Source organism: Protomyctophum bolini, assembly GCF_963924005.1.
Source record: "Protomyctophum bolini genome assembly, chromosome: 15".
In the NCBI taxonomy this organism is placed as follows: domain Eukaryota; kingdom Metazoa; phylum Chordata; class Actinopteri; order Myctophiformes; family Myctophidae; genus Protomyctophum; species Protomyctophum bolini.
In genome coordinates, this window is record NC_137876.1 from 21,210,765 (window position 1) to 21,235,676 (window position 24,912).

A 24,912-nucleotide genomic window follows, 5' to 3' on the forward strand; every position below is an offset into this window, starting at 1 on the left:
AATAATATTCTTGATACTTTTCCACTATACCAGTAAGACGCCCTGGGTGACAGAAAACTACTGGGTGAGCACTGGCACTTTGGCATGGAATTAATTCTGTACTGGCCATATGGAGCGTGTCTTGTAGGGTTTGATGAGGTCAGATCAACATATGGAATGAATTCTGTACTGGCCATATATGGAGCGTGTCTTGTAGGGTTTGATGAGGTCAGATCAACATATGGAATGAATTCTGTACTGGCCATATATGGAGCGTGTCTTGTAGGGTTTGATGAGGTCAGATCAACATATGGAATGAATTCTGTACTGGCCATATATGGAGCGTGTCTTGTAGGGTTTGATGAGGTCAGATCAACATTATGGAATGTCAGAACAGGAAGGACGGGGGGGGGGGGAGGATCAACATATGGAATGTCAGAACAGGTCAGTTCCATATATGGAGATCTAAGGGTTTGAGGTGAGTTGTAGAGTTGTCTAGGTGACAATCCAGTTTTCTCCATGTATGGTTATCTAGGGTTAGGTGAGGTCAGTGTCGTGATCTTCATACAGTATGGAGATGGCCATATATGGAGGCGTGACGTCGCGAGGCGTGACGTCGCGAGGCGTGACATCGCGAGGCGTGACCATTCTGTATATGGAGGCGTTAAGGGTCTCCATGATGTCACATGTCACATGATGTCACAAGGCGTGATGGATTGGCAACCATATAAGGAGGTGTGACGGACAGACGCGAGACGCAGGTTTTCATAGTAAATGCGACCTTTGGTCGCAACAATATTCTTATTCATTCATGCTTATGATCATGCTGCTCGTCGGATGACTTCAGCCCTAAATATTTATTGCATTTTTGAACGGGGACAAACGTTTCGGCTATCCATCCTTCATCAGTGTGGAGAGTGACTGAATGTAGGTTCCTTTTGAAGGAGTGGTATGTTCACATATACCCAGTTATTGCATGCCCACCCACAACCACAAGAATGCTAAGAATGGCACTTGATGTCACTTGGATGTAACCTGACTCCGCCAGATTGCGGCAGTATTGAGTTCACAATGAGATTTTCCCCCGTCCTATACCTGCGTCTGGTCTCTCTCAGGCAGAAATGATGAACCCGAAGCAGCGGGACAAACATCTGCTATCTCCATAACAATTTTCTTTGTGTTTAAAGGTAGAGTAAGTGATTTCACTCAAAAAACCATAGGTTTCGTTTTTGGCTGTGGTACCTAAGCCTTCGTCCAATCAGGATAGAGAACCAAAAACGAAACCTAAGGTTTTTTGACCCCCAGGGGTTAACTGGGGACAGGGAGGAACTCCTTATATGGTCAGCACACTCTATAGTAGAGAGGATTATCACAACAAAACAAAAAAATTAGTGATATTTGAATTAAGTGAAATTACTTACTCTACCTTAAATGTGCATTGTGGCACAGCTTCAATACGCCATCAGTCTCTCGCATACGGCCGCATATCGCTCTGGATCAGCACCGGTCCATGCAGAGTACATTGTCTCTGCCCGAGAGAGAGAGACCAGATGCAGATGGAGTCAGGCTAACATGGATGGACTATATACGTCAGTAATGTGGACCTGTATTATGTAGGCCTCGCGAGGGTCACGGACAAGGTCGGGGAGAGAAAGAACGAGGCTATTTTTGCACCGTGTCGGGCGCCCGGAACTGTTGGCGAGCCAACTGACCCTGTCGGGGGAGTTTGTATTATATACACACAAACACAATTGGCCCGTGTTCGGGGGAGGGTATCCGGGTCGTGCAGGGAGTAGGGTGATGATCATCGCACATGCTCTATTGGGCCGGGCGGAGTATAGGACGAAGGCTCTACATCCTCCCGGTGGGGGCTCCTCACTGGCAGGTGAGTCGGCAGGACACAACACAACAGTGCAGTGACAACACTAAACTGTGCGTGGTGGGCAGGAATCAATTGGCACGACGACTAAATTGGGGAGAAGGGAAGGAAATAAAAATCAAGAGCTCGTGACTAAAATGACAACTGCATTAATTGGATCCATCGGAACGCCGGTTTGTATACGAGGTGTCCACCCCGACAGTTACGGCACGGCACTGAGACTGGGATTCCAACTGAAAATTGACTTTGTGTTACATCTGTGCAGGATTAGTTACGATCAGCCCCGCGGCCTGGGATGAAGAGTGCAGATTTCATCAGGCTTTAGTTGCTGGAAGGCTTGATTCATGACTACTTAACTAAATTGCCCCAGACACGGCATACGAGCTGCGTCGCACTGCCTCGCAATTAAGGCTTTATTTGGAGAAAAACAACAGCGGGTCTAGGCCCCGGTGCATTGATAATCCCCAACACACACACACACACACACACACACACACCAAGAGCTCCGCTTGCCTCTCCGTGTGTGTCTTTCGGTATTCACACTGTTTGGTCCGCTGTCACCGCTCTCTCCTTGAGCCGTCAGCGCGCCGTCACCGTTATTGATTCGTTAAGCGCAAGGCCTTATCTAGCAGGTAGATTGGAAAACGGCGGTGGAATGTGAAATGGCTCTTTCTTCCTCCTCTAGCGTCCGTGGCACTGCGTGCGTGCGTGCGTGCGTGCATGTTTGTGTGAGAGCGCGAGAGCTCAACCAATGAGCTTTGTCAGGCGTCAATGTGCTTGAGACATTTACAAGTGATTTGTCCTCTCCGCTCCCCTCCTCAAAGCCTGGTCACGTCCAGAGCAGCATCACACACACACACACACACACACACAGGCACACGCACGCACGCAGGCACATGCATGCGCACGGCACGTGCATGCTCACGCGCTGCACGCACAAGCCCTCTGGATGCTGCTATTTATAGCTCGCCGTGTGCTTTTCGGTGATCCATCTGGTGGACAGGACGCTTTGTCAAGTGCCGTGTGTGCGCTTTCACGGGGGGCGGCGACGCGTTCTCTAACCACTTGAAAGCCCGCGCATAGCGTCCGTATATTGCGGGGAAAGCCTTCGCCGGTCGACAAGCTCACAACAACGTGATGCAATAACAGAATACACAAGAACAGGGCTCTGAGTCGACCGTATGGGGTTTAAAGGGGAATTCCGGACTAGCTGTCTTACGGAAATATGATGTTTTTTTTAATGTTTTTTTGTGGCTAATATATTTTTATCCTACAATTTTGAGGAAATGGGGAGAGAGATGGGGGGGGGGGGTGACATGCAGTAAAGGCCGTCGGGAACGGGAGTCAAACCCACGGCACACTGCCAGGCTGGATCACCAGCCAAGGTGCCTGGACCGCTGAGCCACGGCCCAGGCCAAAAGTATGACGTTACAATACCCATTATCCGGTGGTCCACCCTGAGCGCACCTCAGCTCCGACCGCGCAGTTTATCGCTAAATCGCTTATTTTGATCGCTCGACAATTTAGTTTTTTTTCTGTCTTCCATAATGTCGGAGATGTGTTTTTAGAGTTTTGTCCCAAATGGGCTTCCATAAAAGGCGACTGGCCGATAAACCCGTCCTCCCTAGTCCCTGCTCAGAGCTACAGCGTGTGAGACAAGGATTATTATTTGCCTCTACAACTGGTTATTGTATCTATTAGGGATGCATTATGCTTTGTATGAATAGTTGGCAGTTGGAAATATATGCGAGTTAAGTCTTTACTTGACATTTTCCTTACATTTTTAAGTTAATCTTAAATTAATCCTGAGTTTGATATAGTTCTAAACAAAAGACCCATCTTGGCTTTTAATCAAACAGAGATTGTGCTTGGCACACATTTGCACTTGAGAATCCCTATAGAAGACATCAGCTTTAGGTAAGAAAGTGGGTTGGCGAAAGGGCCTTTCTGTGTGGATTTTGTATATTCTCCCCGTGTCCCCTAGGGTAGGTATACCCTCACAAAAAACATGCAGCAATCCTGGTCTCTGTACTGCGTCCCCCTGGCCAGCCTGACGTTCAACCCGGGGAAACTCCCCCCCCTGTCAGGTGAAAAGAAGCAGCTTGGACTCCTCATGCATTGAAGGAAACATGAGGTCAGTCTGTTGCAGTCTCAATAGGTTGGCAGAGGGAGTATAAGCGCTCAGGATTGAACTAGACAATTGACACTGGGTGAAAACAATGTAAGGAAAATAATAAGAAAACAGCTATAGTCTGGTATTCTCCTTTAAGTGGTAGAGGCCACGGCGTTCGAAACGGAGCGCCGCAAAATGCAAATGCTGCCTCGCCGTGCGCTGCGGTGGCTTCACCCACGGCGGGGATAAGATGTTGCGCCCCCCGCCTCGCCCGGGAGACCACCGTGGAGGAGGTCATTTCCTGTCTGCGCCCGCTCCCACTTCCTTCCTTCCTTCCTCTCATCTCTGGCTGGCAGACGAGCAGCAGTTAGATAGTACCAAGCCGTCAGCGTGACGACACTCATGAAACAGAACGCAGCAAAACATCTAAGGCTATATGCAGGGATTTTAATCCACAGCTTTGGATTTGCAAAGCACAGGAACAGCTTTGATATTGTCCTTTTGTTGGGAAATGGGGGAAGTATTACCTACCTGTTTTTTAGTCATAGCTCTATGAAATACATTTCTTTAGCAAATATTTATGAAACCCATACACATAGATGTAGGTGATATTTAATCTGACCTGAGATCAGATTCTAAAAATGTCTTCTACATCCTGACAGTTTTCTGAAAAATCTATGTTCCTATGTCAGTCGTTCTTCGATTTTTCAAAGATAGCAGACCTACAAGCTCGTAGCGCAATGAGCTTGTAGATCTGCTATTTTTCAATAGCTAAAGCATAACATGATGCTAACATCAAAAGGGGTTCCCGCCCAAAATGGGTTAACTTTGTTGTTAAAATGTTGAAACTCTATATTCTGTTTGTGATCATTGCTATTAGCGGTGGTTTTCAACCAGTGGTCCAGGGACCACCAGTGGTCCCTGAGGAGGTTCCAGGTGGTCCCCAGCTAATATAAATGATGGGAGAGTTGATAACCAAATGGACCCTTATTATTAGATCTCTTAACGCTTGAGAGCGTGAAATTAAACCTCTACCTTTTTTCACTCTCAAGAGTTCAATTATTGTTAAACATCTGCTTAATTCACAAGACGTCTACACATGAGAATACATGTAGAAGAATGTTGGACACATTCTGTGGTGGATTATTTAGAACTCGCATCAGAGTCTTTAGGAAATGGACTGAAACAATGTCACTTTTATTACAAATACTGGTCTGTACCGAGCCCAGGGAGACTGCAGGCCTCCAGAGCCCTTTACATTTCTCTCTCTTATACTGTACACAATGACAGAGCAGAGAATACATCGGAGGAGTGGTCAGTGTTTAGTGGACATGGTCAAACATGGGTCTTGTGTGAGAATAGGTCATCTGACACTAGACAACCAACATGGTGGATAGTATTCTCATCTTCAAAATCCTATTACAATTTCTTATCCAACGATGGCAAAACATTAATAGGTGTTTGGGTCCGAGAGGCTGAAATCTCATCAAATGTTGAGAATAACTGATGGACCTTGACATGAAAAGGGTTGAAAGCCACTGCATTAGAGTGTTCGTTCGGGTAATGGTGGTCTCCCCGTTTGGCCAGCTCTTTAATAAAAACACAAAATACATCTTCAGGCAGATTGCCAATTTCAGGCCAGTCAGAGTAAAGAGGACCCACTTATCCGCTTCAATTTTAAAGTGTTCGAGTTCCAATTTTTTTGGGTCTGCTCATTTTCTTTGTGTCATCACTTGTTTAATCCGTAACCTGTGTGAGTTCTCTCTCCTGATTGAATCAAATTGACCTGAAAATGCATTTTTCTCTTTAGCACGGAGCTGGAGAGGCAGGGATATACGGCCGAGCTACAACGCGGCTTTTCAGCGCGCGTTTACGCGAATACGCACACGCACACGCACCAGTCCTATTTGAAGTGCGCGTATGCGGGGCTTGCGTGTGCGCGTAAACGCGTGCAAAGAGCCTGGTGTGTAGCTCGGCCGGGAGACTCCTGTTACTTAAACATTCTATAGCAGTGGCAATGAGTAAAGTCATAATATAGAGCCATTTAAAACATATTCTATACAGTGACAAACATTTTTTTGTTAAAAGGTTATATCACTATATTCTGATAGTAATCATCACTATAGAGTGTGTGTTCAGTAACAGTGGTCTCCACAGGTCTCTCCAGCTCTTTAATAAACAGAATATACATTTAACAGGTACTGTAGGAGTGTAGGTGACAAAGTTTCAGCCAATCAGTAGAGAGTAGCTATTTATGAGCTCAATTTTTTTAGTGTCCCAGTTCCAATTGTGTCTGCTCATCCTTTTTGTCATTACTTACAATTTTGATCTGTATCCTGGCTGTGTTCTCTTTCCAAATTGGATAAGATTAATATCCCAGTTTCAGTTTTGGTTTCTGAAAATGCTTGGAGAGACTGGAGACTCCTGTAACTATATGGCAATGAGTACTATCGGTACTATCGGTACTATCACAATATTGAGCTTGTTAACACTTTTTAACACATTACACTTACTACTTCAAGTAAAAGTATCACTACTGCAATGTAGAAATTACAGAAGTTAGTAAAGTAAAAGTCCAGAAAAAAAAGGTATACAAATGTAGCTACCAAAAGTAAAAGTACTTCTTATGCTGTATTCAAATGTATACAAATCATTTGAAAATAACATAACTACAAGCTCACACACACAAATTCTCCAATTGCCATCCAAGGCGTAAGAAGAAATGTCACCCTTTTCACATTGGCCTATTATAGCGCCACCAGGAGGCCACAACCTGACCTGCCCTGGTGGAAACCTGTGCCCTGAGGCATAAATTGAATCTTTCCAAATCTGAGTTTATAGATCAGTTAAGTTTGTCTTCCCACGTGACACTCATACGATGAAGTGGTTTCGGCTGTTACCTCCGTATTTAATGTCCGTCATCAGCCTGTCCAGTATGGACATTTCCTACTACTGACGACGTCAGTCATTTTATATAATTTATCTTCCCCCATGAGATTTTTTATTTAACTACATTGCAAAAGAAGTAGCATTATACTTTTGACAGTGCAGAAACATAATTGCCTTCCTTGATGAGCATCAACGACCATCATCACCTGGGCACAGTCACAGACACACAACTGAAAGTGACTCTCATGTCTCTCCAAAAGCACTTGAATATGATGGAATATGACTAAAGCTCACATGTCACATCTCACACTAGCCCCACACTAAATCGATTTTTATTTATTTCAATGAATCGATTCATATCGTCGGGATTAATATCGATATAACGATATATCGTTACATGCCTACTGTCTAACCGTAGCCCTAACCCCTATATTGACCGGCCATGTAATTCCCTTAAACTCATATCAATCTTAACCAGCCACATGAGTCAGATTCACCTCACAATTGTTTCCGCTTCGGCGGCAGTAATGTCACTTCCGCATGTCCTAGTCGCCAACTCGTGGTATAGGCAGTGTGTGGAAGTGTCCAGACTCCATACTGGCTTCATGGAATGGTCTTGATAAGAACCGGCGATTGTCGGTTGATAACATTCGAAGCGGGTGAAATGGTGCACAACGATATATATACCCTATAAGAGAGCCAGAGAAGTTGGACTGACTCGCTATATAGCGTTGTGGATGATGTGTTTGCGTCTCAGCCATCCGTCAGAGCACATCCACCGGTGTGTTGATGCATGTCTTAACGCTCCAGTGCTCTGACCGCGGGAGTTGTTGTTTGGAGTAATGATGCACCAAGTCTGTCTGTCTTGTCTGTCTTGTCTTGTCTTGTCTGTATGTCTGTCTCTCCGTCTGTCCGTTTTGTTGTACTGGTATGGGGAAGCGCCCTGTCTCAGTGGTACTTTACTTAAGTACTGTACTTGAATAACATTTTGAGGTACATTTACTTTATACTGAAATATTTCCAATGCTTTTACTTCTACTCCACTACATCTCGGATCCAAATGTCGTAGTCTCTCTCTCTTGCTGATGTCTTTCTCAGCAAACAATAGCGTCCCAGAGACGTTACATAAGATTGTGTTTCTCAGCAGCTGTGTGTGTGTGTCCATATTAGAGGATGTACTAAACGGAGACAGTGGTCTGCTACAATAGGTAGCTACTGCATAAACCTCTGCAGTGCATGTGGTTGTCATGGAGATGCACACACTCATGCACGCACACAGAGACTTCTTTGCAAAGTAAACATGTAAACTAAATACTGATGTGTTCAAACAATGTTTTTATTTGAGAGGGACAATATATTAACAAAAAAAGCACTTCACTTCAGATGAAGTCTAAGCGCTGCTTGCAGTAACATGTTTGGGAGACAGACAACAAACACTTTCCTGGAGTTTTTATGTGTGTAATACGTGTGTTTTTTTTAGATATTTGTATTTCAAAGTGCCAGTGATGTCATGGACACTGGTCTCACTTCCTTCCTACACACACAAACAAACAAAAAACGGGAAAGTGTTTCTTGTCTCCCAAACATCATTAAAATAAGATGTAGGGTGAAGTGGCCCTTTAATAAATGCTCTATTCTGTATTCCCGATTCCGGTCTGCTGCTGAATCATGCTTCTGAATCTCTCTCTCTCTCTCTCTCTCTCTCTCTCTCTCTCTGCCCCCTCTCTCTCTCTCAATTGAAAATGCTGTATTGGCATGTCAGAATGTGTCAAAGCATACATGCTACAAGCTTATAACAACTTAACACGTCATAGAAAATAAGTGACCTGCCCTCTCTCCCTACCTCTTTAACGCTCGCTCAGTCGTGTAATGGCCTCTCTCGCCTGTCCTCACCTTGTTCTCTCTCTCTCTCTCTCTCTCTCTCACCCGTTGACTCTCTCATTCAGCCCTGCTGTCTCTCCATTCATCCTGTTTGAGGAGTTCATTCTGTGAAAGGGCCGTTGCAGTGAGTGATTGGGTTGTCTGGTTGAGGGTGACTGGCTGGCTGAGACACGGATGGTCAGAGTCAGAGAGATGTAGCACTCGTTCTGGGTATAAAGCGCTGTTCATTTGTCAACGTTTGCTCTGCCCACGGTGTGTATTTTAACCACATTTCCTTTAATGGCCGTACTACTCCGTACAAGTACAAATTCTCGCTCTCTGTCAGAGTTAAGGCTCATGCATAGTCTGGATTGTCGGTGGTTATAGGTGACCACCGAACTACAACATGACGTCACGAGCCGCGGTGAAGAGCAAACCACCGCCAACGCCCCCCAGCCCTTCTCTCTGTTTTTACTCACCACCGCTCAACGTTATTTCGGCTCCGGTGGTCATGAGCTCACCACTGGAGCGGTGGTCACCTCACCAGACTATGAATGAGCCTTGGTTGACCTAATAAATAATAATGCATATATCGGACTGGGAGTCCTTGAAATAAAAATCACACCCGTGTGAAGTGAGGGGCGCTAATATATTAAAGTCTAACTCATTGATTATAGGTGATGTAAAACAAACGGTGTCAAAACAAACCATTAAATTAGAACTGAGAATCCCCTTAGACAGGGACAAATTAGCCATTGGGCCAGTGGGGCCCTTGGCTCTCAGGGGCCCTTCGGGGAAATTGGACCGTGAGGTACTATAGGTTCGACGCCCTGAAAAGGGCTCCTGGGGCCCTTCATTGGCTGTTGATTTTGTTAAATCTCGGTTAAAAAGATGATAAAAACACGGAAAAACACGAAAATGTCGCGGGGCCCTGCAAATATTATACCATCCCAGGGGCCCTCGTAAAGGGTTAATCCGTCCCTGCCTTTTAGAAGGTATATTGTAGAGTTGAGAGCTTGTAGATCAGCAATCTTTAGCTAGTGGAGATGCGGTGTGTAACGGCATGGATTGGATTTCTAAACACATTTTAGTTCAACGCAAAATGCTGCGTTCAAGTTCAGGAGACTTCGGGGGGGGGGGGGGGGGGGGGGGAAGGAATTCTCCTGAATGCTGCTTTCCGGCATGGCATGCAGGAAAGGAGTGGCATTTAGCATTTCTTTCACCGTGTAGTAAATGCTGCATTCGTGGTCTGGAGAGGGCAGTTGTTTTACAGACGGGTAAAAGCCTAAGGGAAGGTTCTGAAGCCCCCTTTGATGTCTACGTATATGCACGTCCCTGCACGGCTCCGAATAGGAAGGGTCAAAAATGTCCTTTCTTTCCGCTTGGCGATCGTGGCTCGCTATACAAATACAGGGGAGACCCTATTCGGATCCTGGGCGTTACGACGAGTTACCAATACTGCAGAAATACTCCGTTACCAGTAAAAGTCCGGAAATACTTACTTACTTACTTACAAAACTACTACAAAAGTATTGGTATCGAAATTTATCATAAGGTACCAAAAGTAGGAAGTATACTCCATTATGCAGAATGTCCCATTTCACAAGTTTTGAAATGTGTAAAATCATGTAAAAAGGTCTTTTGAAAACACCTCAATGTAATGGCCGAAGGCCGTTACAAAGTAACTATAGGTTTCAAATAATAATTGTAGTGGAAATAAAGTACAGTATATCGTTCATTTTCCCTATGAGATGGAGTGGAGTAGAAGTAAAAGTATACTGCAAATTAAGTACACAGTGCTTGAGTAAATGTATTTTTTTTTCTTAGATTGCTTACTATTAAAAAAAAATGATTACCCACCTCTTTTAAATTCGTGAGTTGAATTGATTCCACCTGTCACAGCGCTGTCACACTGTGCGATATAAAACTACGACCCACGTCAGCAGGGTCAATGTTTTACCCCCGGAAAACTAAAGAAAGGGAAAAGAAAGGAGGGCAATTTGGAGCCGGTCGTGACTTGACAGAAGAGGACAACGCCGGCTGGCAATTCTCTGAAGATAGCTGAAAATATCATTTTTCACCCAAACTGTCTGCACATAGACTAACACATTGTGATTGATTCTCTCCGTGCGTGAAACCGGGAGCGATGACACATTCTGCCACGTGGATGATACGATGTGGACATTAACCCATTCTGACCTGAGATCAGATTCTAAAAATGTCAGTCGTTCTTTTGATTTTTCAAAAATAGCAGACCTACAAGCTCGTAGCGCGCCACTCGGTGGCGCGCTATGAGCGTGTAGATCTGCTATTTTTCAATAGCTAAAGCATAACATGATGCTAACACCAAAATGTTTTTCCCGTTCAGAATGGGTTAAAGACCATATAAAGTTAATTCATGGTCACCTCTTATCCATTTAAACCGGTGCTTTTCAACCAGAGCATTGCTAACCCAATGAACCCCCCTAGATCTTTATCTCTTGCGAGTGTAAAATAAAAACAAATGGACCCTTTTAGGTCCATTTGTTTTTCGTTTTACGCTCTCAAGAGTTAAACTATATTTGTTAAACATCTGCATTGCTCGATTTACAAGAAGTCTACACAATTAGAGAATGCAGAAGACTTATTTTGATCAAGGTTTATACCCGTTATCTCTCTACATAGGCCATTGATGAATCATTTCCACCCTCGCCTGTCTTGCGCCATCCTCTCCAGCTGTTTCCACGTCAGTCCCTTCTCTGTTTATTCTGTCTGTATGTCCATACGTACCCGACTGCTAGGGGACGTTATTTGCTGTATATATATATATATATACAGACCCCAACGTATACTCCGTGTGGTTGAGCCCCACGGGCCACGGCGGCTTTTAACATTGATCCGGTTGCTATATGCAACGCCTCCGTCGCCACCGGCTATTGGACGTTAAATCTGATCTCCGTTTAAATCGGTTATACAAGCAGGACTTCCAAACCTCCATAAGTCGGAATCCAGCCGGGTTCTTCAGCCATCCGAAGTTCGGATGTAATTTGTGACTTTGTACTGCGTCGCTCCCCCGGACATACAATCGGTTTCTGGCGACAGATAAACAGTGTGTGCTTGTGGTAATAATACTAAAGTGTGTGTATTGAGTGTGTGTATTGGGGGGGGGGGGGGGGGGTGGCAAACTCTTTCTCTTAAAGTGAACGCGGATGTTGGCATAGGCTAACTTATGGGGGGGGGGGGGGGGTGTTGTGGGGGCTTATATTTATAAAAACAAACTTTTCTGTATTACAGTATGGGTCAGGTTGGGGAGGTATAGGGACAAAAGTTGTTGAAAGAAGCCTCGGGTACTTTCTCATCATGAATTATTTAAACCTCTCCCAAAGCCGGCTGGCTGGCGGGCGAAAACAAACGGACAAACATTGTGACGTACCGAGTGGCACCGACCCAGAGTTGGACAGGTTCCAACTACGGCGGCGCGTAAACATCAAACAAACCAGAGAGGCACAAAATCAGGTTTCAATGTGTTTTTAATGTTGTTGACTTTTATTCCCCCAACGTTTGCGGAAGAGCTGCCTTCATCAGGGTCCATCGATCAAAACAAATGTTAACAACCAAGGAGCTTGGGGTGGCACTGGCACAGTGGTAGAATCCACTGCCCAGTGTGCCCACCACCACCACAGAGGTTGTGGGTTCGAAATCCACCGTGGTGCAACAGGCTTTGTCTGGCGTCTATGTATGATTTAGAATGCTGTCCCTATCGAGTACATAACTCGAACGGCGCACGGTGTGGGGAAGATGGCTGATGAGATCTTGGTGACACTATAGGAAGGGTTCTATAGGGGTTCCTCCTCACGGAAGAAGTGGTTTGGGCTGCCAACCCTCTCCACCCCTCTTTAGCCCACCCTTCCCCACGAACCCAATTCGACTGACTTCTATGTAAACCAAAATTCATTAGCCCCTGTCGGATATTTCATAGGACATACGTGCACATATACACACACTACACACACACACACACACACATACAGTAGCCACACACACAAAGAGGCCCCATCCACGCACACTCGCACACACACCACACATGCACACTCACACACCACACACGCACATAGACACTCACACACCACACATGCACACACACACACACACACACACACACGTAGACACTCACACACCACACACGCACACACAAACATATACACACTAGAGCCCATCTCTACACACACACACACACACACACCACAGACATAATAGGGCAATGATTAGGTGAAGCCCAACGTGTGATTGGACGGGCCAAGTTCTGAACACACACACATTGTGAACGCACACACACAGTGAGAACCAGAACAGTATGTGTGAACATTTACAGCCCATTAACAGAGTATATAGTAACTAACAGACAAAGGAAAGAACTGCACCCTTTTCCTCTTCTCCCCTCGCTTACCCCATTCCTCCTCCATCTCTCCAAGTCCCCTTCCTCTCCCCTTCTGCCATGTCACCATGTTCAAGTATATCTTACAATGAAGTATACTCATGTTAAACCTTGCTGGGCTGTCTGAATTGTCCTATATTCCCTCGACGGATGGCATTCTAACCATAACAGATACTACACCCCCGCTCTAAATAGCCATCCCCCCCCATAGTCCCACCCGATATTCTGGAGCTGTCTCTGTTTCAGCGTCCACGTTCCAAGCCCCAGAGACACCATGGGGAAACAGCATTACTTTTAACGTTATAACTTTTAACGTTATAATGGTCTCTCTCTCTCTCTCTCTCTCTCTCTCTCTCTCTCTCTCTCTCTCTCTCTCTCTCTCTCTCTCCCCCTCTCTCTCTCTCTGGTTTCTGTGCAATTAGGAGAAAATATTGTTATTGCCAAGCCTTTGGGGAGTGAGTGTGGAGGAGGCAGTGCATTTAGAACTCACACAACAGTCACTATTTCTCTCTCGTAAGAAACACCTTAATTGCTGCTGTGTGTGGAGGTATAGCTTGCTGTTAGCTAAACCACTGACGAAAACATTCACATTAACCTCCCAGCGTACAGTGTACCCATATGAGGAATTAATATCGTGAGGTTAGCGTGCGTCATGAGGAATTCCCCTATCACCTCTCCCCAGAAGTTTCTAAAGTAGGCTACTGCAGTGTTGATTTTGTTGACTAAAACTATGACAAAAAAAAAATCAGTTCTACAAGCTCACAATGTCACTTTACGACGCATTCTGAGCTTGGAGATCGGCTAGTTTTTAACCCATTCCCCACTTTTGACGTAGATCTACATCTTATTAACACAGCGAACGCCCAGGACGAAGTTCTTTGTCCTTTCTATTAGTAACGCCCAACGCCCAGGACGAAGTATTGTCCAAAAGACGACGTTTATTGATATGAGAACGGATCGTACAGCCTATAGGAGCGCCTGTTGTTCCACAGCAGCCAGGCCTCTCAGCTTTGATCGCTAACATATGCTCTTCAGACTGGAAGAGCTGTTTTTAGTCGGCTTCACGCTACTGTGCGCTGTTTGAAAAGCACATGCAGGCACGTCAAAACCAGTGTTGTTTTTGGCAGCAAATTTCTATTTTTAGTTTAGTCATAGTCTTTGAGCTGAAACTTCATTTAGTTTTTGTCATATTTTAGTCACCTGGAATGTTTTAGTGTTAGTCTAGTTTTAGTCGACTAAATACCATACGATCTAAATCGACAGTTGATTTAGTCGAATGAAATGTATTTCCATCGTAATGACTGTTTTTACACTTGCTGAAAATAGCCGATCTGCTGCGACGCGTTGTGAGCTTGTAGATCTTGTGGAGCTTGTAGATCTTGTTTTTTTTTTAAACTCTCTCTCTCTCTCTCTCTCTCTCTCTCTCTGTCTCTCTCTGTCATTTGGACAGAATAAGACTGTAAACGTTCTACCAGCATGGAGCATCACTCCTCAAACAAACACAATGCCATGAGTGTCATGAGTGCACTTGACTCCCTTGCACACTTCAACATGTGTTTCCATTCAGCTGTTGTATCAGTCACCTTTAATGCAGCCTCTTGGGTGTACTCGTAGCGTATCGTATTCCTATACTTGGGGGAAATATAGCACAGTATGTGACCTTTACCGTGGGGCAACCTTTCTGCCATGTCGTGGTTTTGATCCCAAACAAAAGCCAGATTCTGCTGGGGGGGGGGGGGGTGCTAAGTACCCAGGCACCACATGACCAGGGCCCTTGAGGACACTTAACTCGTTTTGTCCTTTATTGTGCCTGCAGGCAAACTCTGACTGAGATGAGCATCAGCAAACGCAACAAACAAACACATAAACCCACCGTGGTGCAGAGAAGGTCGAATGTGTCAGTTAATATGGGATTAATACATTATTTAAGTTCTTTAGCAAGCAATACAAAAAAAAGGCTTTGTCATGTGTGCACGCGCGCGTGCGTGTGTGTGTGTGCGTGTTAGCTTAATGCTCTGCCATAGTCCTAAAACTTCAGAAGAAAAGAGTGTCGTTGGCTGCGTCCAAATTCATAGGGTTGTTCCCTACTCCCTACTCCCCATGTGGGAATCCAGACTTAGTGGACTCTAATAGTGATGATTTCGGACATTTACTACCTAATATCGGTAGTAATTACGTTGTAATACATCGGTAGAGGGCGCTATAAATCCGTGGGTTCATGTACTTTTTATTTGCATTGTAATCCTCATAGGGGTTTTTTATTTTTTCAGATCGCCTCATATAAGAACTGTTTGAAAAGTAAACAAATCATCGCGGCCGTTTCACTCATATGGATATGAAGAATCAACTGACTATGCAAGAAACCAGTCAGAACGCTAATGTCACTGCTGCTGAATTAGTTAAAATTTTGCTAGAAACGGACTGCAGGCTGCCGTAAACAATAGAGAGCCACCTCCTTGACAAGGACAGTTTGTTATATTATTTTTTAAATACATGGATGAATGAAGGAATGAATGAATAACTAGGTTAATGAAAATATGTTTGTGGGCATTTAGGCCTAATATTATATCCATATTATCCATATTATCCAGCAATATGAACCAATATGTGCACCTCCTTGACAATATGAAAACATCATCAGCATTAACCACATGAACCCCCGCTATGCGTGTGGGGGGAATACGCCAAAAAAATAGCCGATCTATAAGCGACGCGACGTCGCGTTGTGAGCTTGTAGATCGGCTACTTTTGGTAAAGACTTTTGGTGTTAACAGAAACAGCAGTCCAATAAATTACTATCTAGGCCTACATAAGGAGTTTTTGATGTATTTATCGCAATTCAATGAAATAATGTTATATAATATTATTTTTGTTCATGGCAGGAATTCATGAATATTAATAAAACATATGTTCGTGACACAATTAATGTCTCACATGCATGTATTTAGCCTACATTTGTGATAAAATAGGTTATTCTCGCAAATATATTCTACAGCAACTGATTCCTCTCCTCTCCATTGGGTGATACAATGAATCAGATTAGTGATGCTATTGCAAATGAATACACTTGTTTTATTATAAATCAATAATTATAAATCAATCAATCAATAAAACAATTGCAAATAAATGCACGGATCATTTTGTCTCGAGATCTGTGTATAGCTTCGACATCCGCCTGCAGGGAAGAAAAGAGAGGGGGAAAGTAAACAAACGTTTAAAAAGTACGCACATTTGTACGTGTCGATTTCTTCCGCTGGTTCAACTTCTGCCTCATCTGAGTCGGAGCGCATCATGCATGCTGAAGCAGCTCCTGCGCCCCAACATGGAGACATCATCACCCTCCTGGAGATGTGGATGATCTGCATATATACCGGTAGTCGAGCTGTGAAATGCCAAAATGTAGGTCAATTCACGTCGTTATACTAATACGTCTGACCTTATATTATCCACAGTGGTGTGAAATGCCTCGACAGAGACAAGCTTTCAAATGCAATCGGTCTCGCCCCATGAATAATTCAGAAGTTATGTACGAACCGCCATGTTTTAATCAATAAACGACCTTCTCGACCCGGACCTTTGACCACCAATTTTCACCATGTGTCAGATATCGACTTAGAGATCTAACATGTGAGGTTTCGTGGTCTCGTGTCGTGGTCTGACGATGATATACATCAGATATCGACTTGGAGATCTAATATGTGAGGTGTCGTCGTGGTGGTCTCCTGTTGTGATGGTGATATACAGTATACATCGAGTCACTGCAGAAAGAGTTGACATACTGTACCTCATTACAAAAGGTTCACGATCCCTTTGCAGCTCAACTGGTCGGTATATATATATAGAGCATGTGTGGTACAGTTCAGGGCTCTCCCCAGGTTGGCGGAGGGAGAGTATAGCGCCCACCTGTAGAAACGGAGCCTACAGGTGGATGCTGGGGAGGCGGTAGGATTTGTAAAACGTCATGAGCAGCAGGTTAGCAGCAAGCGAGGCGGCAGCAGCGACACACGTCTGCACTGCAGGAGAGAAGCCAGGAATGAACAAGGTAGGCAGAGACGCTTAAATAGCCGCTCTGATCAGGCAAATTAGTGCATGTATTGTGACTATAGTCACCTGATCAGGTACGTGCGCTCTCTTGAATTTTAAGTTGGCTGCGTGTGCAGGCTGCACATTTGAAGAAAGAAAACAAAAGTTAAGAAAATAATACAATATTGAAACATTATATATTATATATAGAACAACACAGCTTTAGAGTTGTGTCTCCCCCCCCCCCTCCCTCTGTGTTTCAGCCGTCACCTACACGCCCGGCTACAACAACAACAACAAGAAGAACTCTGCTCCGCCGGTCCCGCCACGGACCGCCTCCAAGCCCCTCATCTCTGTCACGGCCCAGAGCAGCACCGAGTCCACACAGGTATACGTGCCCCCTTTCCACCGGGTCTTTCTGGTTCTTAGTTCTTAACAATCAGTGCCGGAAGTGCATCAAAATAGAAGCTCCGGGTTGCCAGAGTTGTCTGATCGCTTTTACTCTGAAAGCCATGAACCGGAAACACTTTCTTAAAAAAGTTGACTTTACAAAGTGACCTCACAATCCCCGATCATCTTAATTTATTTATATACGCTCCAAAAAGAGTTCATATTTTGCGGGAGAGACGGATGAGGAGCAGAAATGAAGCGCCAGCATATCGATCCATTCATCACCACGGAGAGCGCCCTGGATGAGGAGATACGAGTCATTCTTTCCGCCGCGCTAACATGGGAGTCAATGACAAGCTAATAATTGCACAGAGCGTTAGCATACGGCAAGCGAAAAGCGAAATGGCAAAAAAAAAAAGGAAAAATTCTGAATATTCTTATCTCGCCCCGTATCTTTGAGGGTGCGCTAGGACAGCCACACACGTCGAAGGCACCTCTCAGTTCCAATCCTTAAGACGGCCTGAGGCGTCCTATGAACTGAAACGGTTAATTGGAATGTTAATTATAAGTATTGAGTGTGCAAAACTATACCTATATTAGATTTGTTATTGTCGTATAATTCTTCCAGGGGGTCTGTAGATTTGTCACCTTATTTTCCTAATGTAGCAATGAATGAGCTCCGATTCCCTGCAGGCAAAGTCCTTCTTTTATTCAATCAATGAGGCATCTCCCATGTTACATCAAGTCACAAGCATACGTCATCTTATCATCGCACATTCATAGCCTCCTGTAACCCTAAATAATGGGTCACTTATCAGCTAAAACAGGGAGGTCAAAAACCCCAGGTGGTCTATTTGAGACCCTAAAGATAATATCGGATCAAAGATCACTCCCCAAGAATTAAATTAAATGTGCAAATGAGGCATTATGTAGGAAAATATGCAAAAGAATAGAAAATATGAAAAAGCTACTACTGTGGAAGGGTTATCATGTTATTATGATAAATTAATTTGCTTCCTATAAACAAGGTATAATGGCTAGTTTTTCCCACCAATTTTGGAGTCCACACAGTTAGTGTTGATTCCGTCGACTGAAATGACCAAAATGTTTCGTCGACCACCAAGGAAAACTAAATAAAAACTAAGCTATGATGACTAACTAATAAAAACTAAGACTAAATATATTGACAATTTCGTCAACACATTCAAACTAGACAAAAATGTTGGGGACTGGTAAGCTGCTCACAACGCGTCGTTGTGTGATCTTGTAGATCTGCTGTTTTCAGCATGCAACCAAGTCTAATATCAGCCATTACGACACCACCGAGGCATTTGTGTCTAAACTTAAGACTGACACTATAGCAGAATCTCTTAATCCAGAGCCACGTAGACCGTAAGCAAAAACAACACGTGGTAATACATCGAATGCAAGGAAATAGTCATATAGGACTAGATCGTGACTAAACTAAGAACCTATCATCCATGTAACAGACAACCAATGTCCGTACATTGTCATTGCAACTATAAACACAATAGCATGCATCTGTCTACATCAGTGGTTCCCAAACGTTGTCATGCCAAGCACCCCCACATTGACACTAATCTGGCCGCGGACCCCCATTTGAAGAGATATGCCCCCATAAGAGAAGATGTTTACGGCTCTAGCAGTGATTCTCAACCCGTTAAAATGTCAAGGTCCGCCAGTTTGAAATGCATTAGGCTACGGACCGCCATTTAATGGCATTTCTATTTCCCCTAAATTGTAAAATCAATGTAAATTTAACTCCGAGAGTTTGGTTCCATTTGTACACTCAGAGTTACAGTTACAGACCAATAAGGGTCCATTTGGTTCCAAAACTATATCATTTAGCTGGGGGACCCCCCTTGGGACTCCCCTAAAGGACCCCTGGGGGTCACTTTGGGAAACCTACTGGTCCACATAACGTGCTATCTTAAAATAAATGACGTATAATATTTCCCCCACAGGACGCGTACCACGAGGCGCGGCACCTGCACCACCACTCGCGTATGTGGGCGTCGGACGGCCTGCAGGGCGGCCTGAGCCTGGGCTGCCGCGGCGGCGCCCTCTACAACTCCACGGACAGCCTGGACAGCGCCAAGGCCGTCACCATCGCCATGGAGGCGGCGGCGGGCGCCGTGTCGTCCAGCACGAGGCACGCGTCCACGGACAGCCACGGCTCGGCCGCGGCGGCGGTGGCCACCTGTGACAAGGCCGTGCTCATGTCCAAGGCCGAGGAGTACCTGAAGACCCCGCGCTCGTCCATAGGCATTCAGGTCAGTGTGTGTCGCGTCGCTGTGTGTGTGTGTGTGTGTGTGTGTGTGTGTGTGTGGGGCGGCAGTGGCTCAGGGGTAGAGTGGCCGGCCGGTATATATAGCGGCCATTGGGGAACCGCAAGGTTCCCAGTTCGATCCCGGGCTCCCCCAGTGTTATAGTGCCCCTGTCCTCTGAACCTGCATAGACATAAAAAGTTAGACGCCTCGGCTCTGGGGCATGTGTCTCTCTCTCTTTCAGGCAACATGGCGGCAAGCTTTCCCGAGATTCCTTGCGAAGCATGAGCGGAAGGTTGCTTGCTAACTAGCTTGCTCTGAACCACTAATGTCTCCCTACAGTACAGTATGTGCCGTTTGGTGCCTTGCATTGTTTCCTCCGCGGTCGGTGTGTGAATGTGTGTGTGAGTGGGTGACTGTAACGCACTAATGAGCATTTGCGCCTGTCGTAGACATGCGCAGAGCAAGTTCAGTCAGGGAACCTCAGTCAGCGCGCCGGCCGTTAATTGGGCCACCGCAGCATCAGTCTCTCATCCACATGATTCACCCAGCCAATCACACGCTCACCCAATCTCATACCGGCTACTTTAACCGAAGGTTTTGCATTCATCCTCCTGCTTGCTTGCTTGCTGCTGCTTTATTGTATACTGTGCGCTGCTGTATACAAAGTGCTCGTCCATAGGTCAGTGTGTCGCTGTATGTGAGGGCGTGGATGTGTAACGGCCCGGGATTCAAACATACGCGTGGAAAGCCAGCGTCTTCACCACAAAGCCAAAGGCAAAAAGAGATATTAGACTTTAGGTCACTATGCAGGCTGAGGTTGTGAGCCACTCTGCTATACGCTCACCCCTCTGTAGACCTCCTCCCACGGGGAAACCCAGCCGGGGGTCACGTACGGTACCAACCTAAAGCCACTCTGCTACACGTGGTTATTGTTTACAATAAATGAAACGGTAGTAGCTTAGTGGGCAGAGAGGATGTCTGTCAGATCACAGGTTTCGTCTGAATTCTCTCCCTATAGTCATGCAGACATGCAAAAGTCACACACATGTATTATTGTATACACACACGCACACACACACACACACACAGTCACACACACACACACACACTCACACACACACACACACTCACACATGCACAGGAGCAGCATTCACGTCTCTGCAGCTAAAAATAGCGGTGAGTCATCTCACTGCAATCCATCAATTAGATTCAACTCATATCATGCTAGAGCAGGTTTTACTGAATTGTAGCTCTTTCCCTCCCTCCCTCCCTCCCCCTCCCCCTCTCACTCACTCACTCATTCACTCTCGCTCTCTTCTCCTCTTTCTGCCGTCTTCAGAATCTTTGAATCTCTTCTTTGCGTGTCTTCAGAATCTTTGAATCTCTTCTTTGCGTGTCTTCAGAATCTTTGAATCTCTTCTTTGCGTGTCTTCAGAATCTTTGAATCTCTTCTTTGCGTGTCTTCAGAATCTTTGAATCTCTTCTTTCCGCCGTGTCTTCAGAATCTTTGAATCTCTTCTTTCCGCCGTGACTTCAGAATCTTTGAATCTCTTCTTTCCGCCGTCTTCGGAATACAGTTGGAAATAAGTTTAGCGTTAGGCATAGTTTTACTTTAAGGGGTTAAGGTCAGGAGTAAGCGTAGGTTTAACCGTTAAAGCATCATTTACTTGGGTCACTTCCGCCGGCTGTACGCCCCGGGGCGAGTTGGTAAAGGGGCGAGTATAGTTTGGCATTCGTTCAGTCTCCACACTGGGCAGCAGCAGCAGATACCTGCCATCACAGTGTGAAGACAGCAGGCCCACTGCAGACCAAAGGACCCCCGCCCGAAGGCATCGGTGTCGGCTGCTCCCAGCCGCCCGTGTCCTCAACACTTCAATAGCCTCAATGCCTGCACAAAGCGTTTCGTCAAAGCACAATATTACAGTCACTCCGTGTCCATTTGGGCCTCGGAGAATCCTTCTCTCTGTGTCTCCTCTATAGCGCTCCGCGCGATGTGCACTTATCTTTTACACTGTATCACCCTCGTTTTCACAGAGTACCTTCCCATCAACCCAAACCCTCGTTTTCACAGAGTACCTTCCCATCAACCCAAACCCTCGTTTTCACAGAGTACCTTCCCATCAACCCAAACCCTGGTTTTCACAGAGTACCTTCCCATCAACCCAAACCCTCGTTTTCACAGAGTACCTTCCCATCAACCCAAACCCTCGTTTTCACAGAGTACCTTCCCATCAACCCAAACCCTCGTTTTCACAGAGTACCTTCCCATCAACCCAAACCCTCGTTTTCACAGAGTACCTTCCCATCAACCCAAACCCTCGTTTTCACAGAGTACCTTCCCATCAACCCAAACCCTGGTTTTCACAGAGTACCTTCCCATCAACCCAAACCCTCGTTTTCACAGAGTACCTTCCCATCAACCCAAACCCTCGTTTTCACAGAGTACCTTCCCATCAACCCAAACCCTCGTTTTCACAGAGTACCTTCCCATCAACCCAAACCCTCGTTTTCACAGAGTACCTTCCCATCAACCCAAACCCTCGTTTTCACAGAGTACCTTCCCATCAACCCAAACCCTCGTTTTCACAGAGTACCTTCCCATCAACCCAAACCCTCGTTTTCACAGAGTACCTTCCCATCAACCCAAACCCTCGTTTTCACAGAGTACCTTCCCATCAACCCAAACCCTCGTTTTCACAGAGTACCTTCCCATCAACCCAAACCCTCGTTTTCACAGAGTACCTTCCCATCAACCCAAACCCTCGTTTTCACAGAGTACCTTCCCATCAACCCAAACCCTCGTTTTCACAGAGTACCTTCCCATCAACCCAAACCCTCGTTTTCACAGAGTACCTTCCCATCAACCCAAACCCTCGTTTTCACAGAGTACCTTCCCATCAACCCAAACCCTCGTTTTCACAGAGTACCTTCCCATCAACCCAAACCCTCGTTTTCACAGAGTACCTTCCCATCAACCCAAACCCTCGTTTTCACAGAGTACCTTCCCATCAACCCAAACCCTCGTTTTCACAGAGTACCTTCCCATCAACCCAAACCCTCGTTTTCACAGAGTACCTTCCCATCAACCCAAACCCTCGTTTTCACAGAGTACCTTCCCATCAACCCAAACCCTCGTTTTCACAGAGTACCTTCCCATCAACCCAAACCCTCGTTTTCACAGAGTACCTTCCCATCAACCCAAACCCTCGTTTTCACAGAGTACCTTCCCATCAACCCAAACCCTCGTTTTCACAGAGTACCTTCCCATCAACCCAAACCCTCGTTTTCACAGAGTACCTTCCCATCAACCCAAACCCTCGTTTTCACAGAGTACCTTCCCATCAACCCAAACCCTCGTTTTCACAGAGTACCTTCCCATCAACCCAAACCCTCGTTTTCACAGAGTACCTTCCCATCAACCCAAACCCTCGTTTTCACAGAGTACCTTCCCATCAACCCAAACCCTCGTTTTCACAGAGTACCTTCCCATCAACCCAAACCCTCGTTTTCACAGAGTACCTTCCCATCAACCCAAACCCTCGTTTTCACAGAGTACCTTCCCATCAACCCAAACCCTCGTTTTCACAGAGTACCTTCCCATCAACCCAAACCCTCGTTTTCACAGAGTACCTTCCCATCAACCCAAACCCTCGTTTTCACAGAGTACCTTCCCATCAACCCAAACCCTCGTTTTCACAGAGTACCTTCCCATCAACCCAAACCCTCGTTTTCACAGAGTACCTTCCCATCAACCCAAACCCTCGTTTTCACAGAGTACCTTCCCATCAACCCAAACCCTCGTTTTCACAGAGTACCTTCCCATCAACCCAAACCCTCGTTTTCACAGAGTACCTTCCCATCAACCCAAACCCTCGTTTTCACAGAGTACCTTCCCATCAACCCAAACCCTCGTTTTCACAGAGTACCTTCCCATCAACCCAAACCCTCGTTTTCACAGAGTACCTTCCCATCAACCCAAACCCTCGTTTTCACAGAGTACCTTCCCATCAACCCAAACCCTCGTTTTCACAGAGTACCTTCCCATCAACCCAAACCCTCGTTTTCACAGAGTACCTTCCCATCAACCCAAACCCTCGTTTTCACAGAGTACCTTCCCATCAACCCAAACCCTCGTTTTCACAGAGTACCTTCCCATCAACCCAAACCCTCGTTTTCACAGAGTACCTTCCCATCAACCCAAACCCTCGTTTTCACAGAGTACCTTCCCATCAACCCAAACCCTCGTTTTCACAGAGTACCTTCCCATCAACCCAAACCCTCGTTTTCACAGAGTACCTTCCCATCAACCCAAACCCTCGTTTTCACAGAGTACCTTCCCATCAACCCAAACCCTCGTTTTCACAGAGTACCTTCCCATCAACCCAAACCCTCGTTTTCACAGAGTACCTTCCCATCAACCCAAACCCTCGTTTTCACAGAGTACCTTCCCATCAACCCAAACCCTCGTTTTCACAGAGTACCTTCCCATCAACCCAAACCCTCGTTTTCACAGAGTACCTTCCCATCAACCCAAACCCTCGTTTTCACAGAGTACCTTCCCATCAACCCAAACCCTCGTTTTCACAGAGTACCTTCCCATCAACCCAAACCCTCGTTTTCACAGAGTACCTTCCCATCAACCCAAACCCTCGTTTTCACAGAGTACCTTCCCATCAACCCAAACCCTCGTTTTCACAGAGTACCTTCCCATCAACCCAAACCCTCGTTTTCACAGAGTACCTTCCCATCAACCCAAACCCTCGTTTTCACAGAGTACCTTCCCATCAACCCAAACCCTCGTTTTCACAGAGTACCTTCCCATCAACCCAAACCCTCGTTTTCACAGAGTACCTTCCCATCAACCCAAACCCTCGTTTTCACAGAGTACCTTCCCATCAACCCAAACCCTCGTTTTCACAGAGTACCTTCCCATCAACCCAAACCCTCGTTTTCACAGAGTACCTTCCCATCAACCCAAACCCTCGTTTTCACAGAGTACCTTCCCATCAACCCAAACCCTCGTTTTCACAGAGTACCTTCCCATCAACCCAAACCCTCGTTTTCACAGAGTACC

At 45.6% G+C, this 24,912-nt stretch overlaps 1 protein-coding gene across 1 annotated transcript in view; it reads left to right on the forward strand.

Moving 5' to 3' along the window:
• LOC308330083 (disks large-associated protein 2-like) overlaps positions 1 to 24,912 on the forward strand; it is a gene marked incomplete at its 3' end in the record, with an annotated part of 287,323 nt that overhangs the window by 239,335 nt on the left and 23,076 nt on the right. Inside the window, 3 exon segments of the mRNA XM_080784741.1 lie at positions 17,378 to 17,427; positions 17,429 to 17,545; positions 19,533 to 19,841. Coding sequence (XP_080640867.1) covers positions 17,378 to 17,427; positions 17,429 to 17,545; positions 19,533 to 19,841 — 476 coding nt within the window.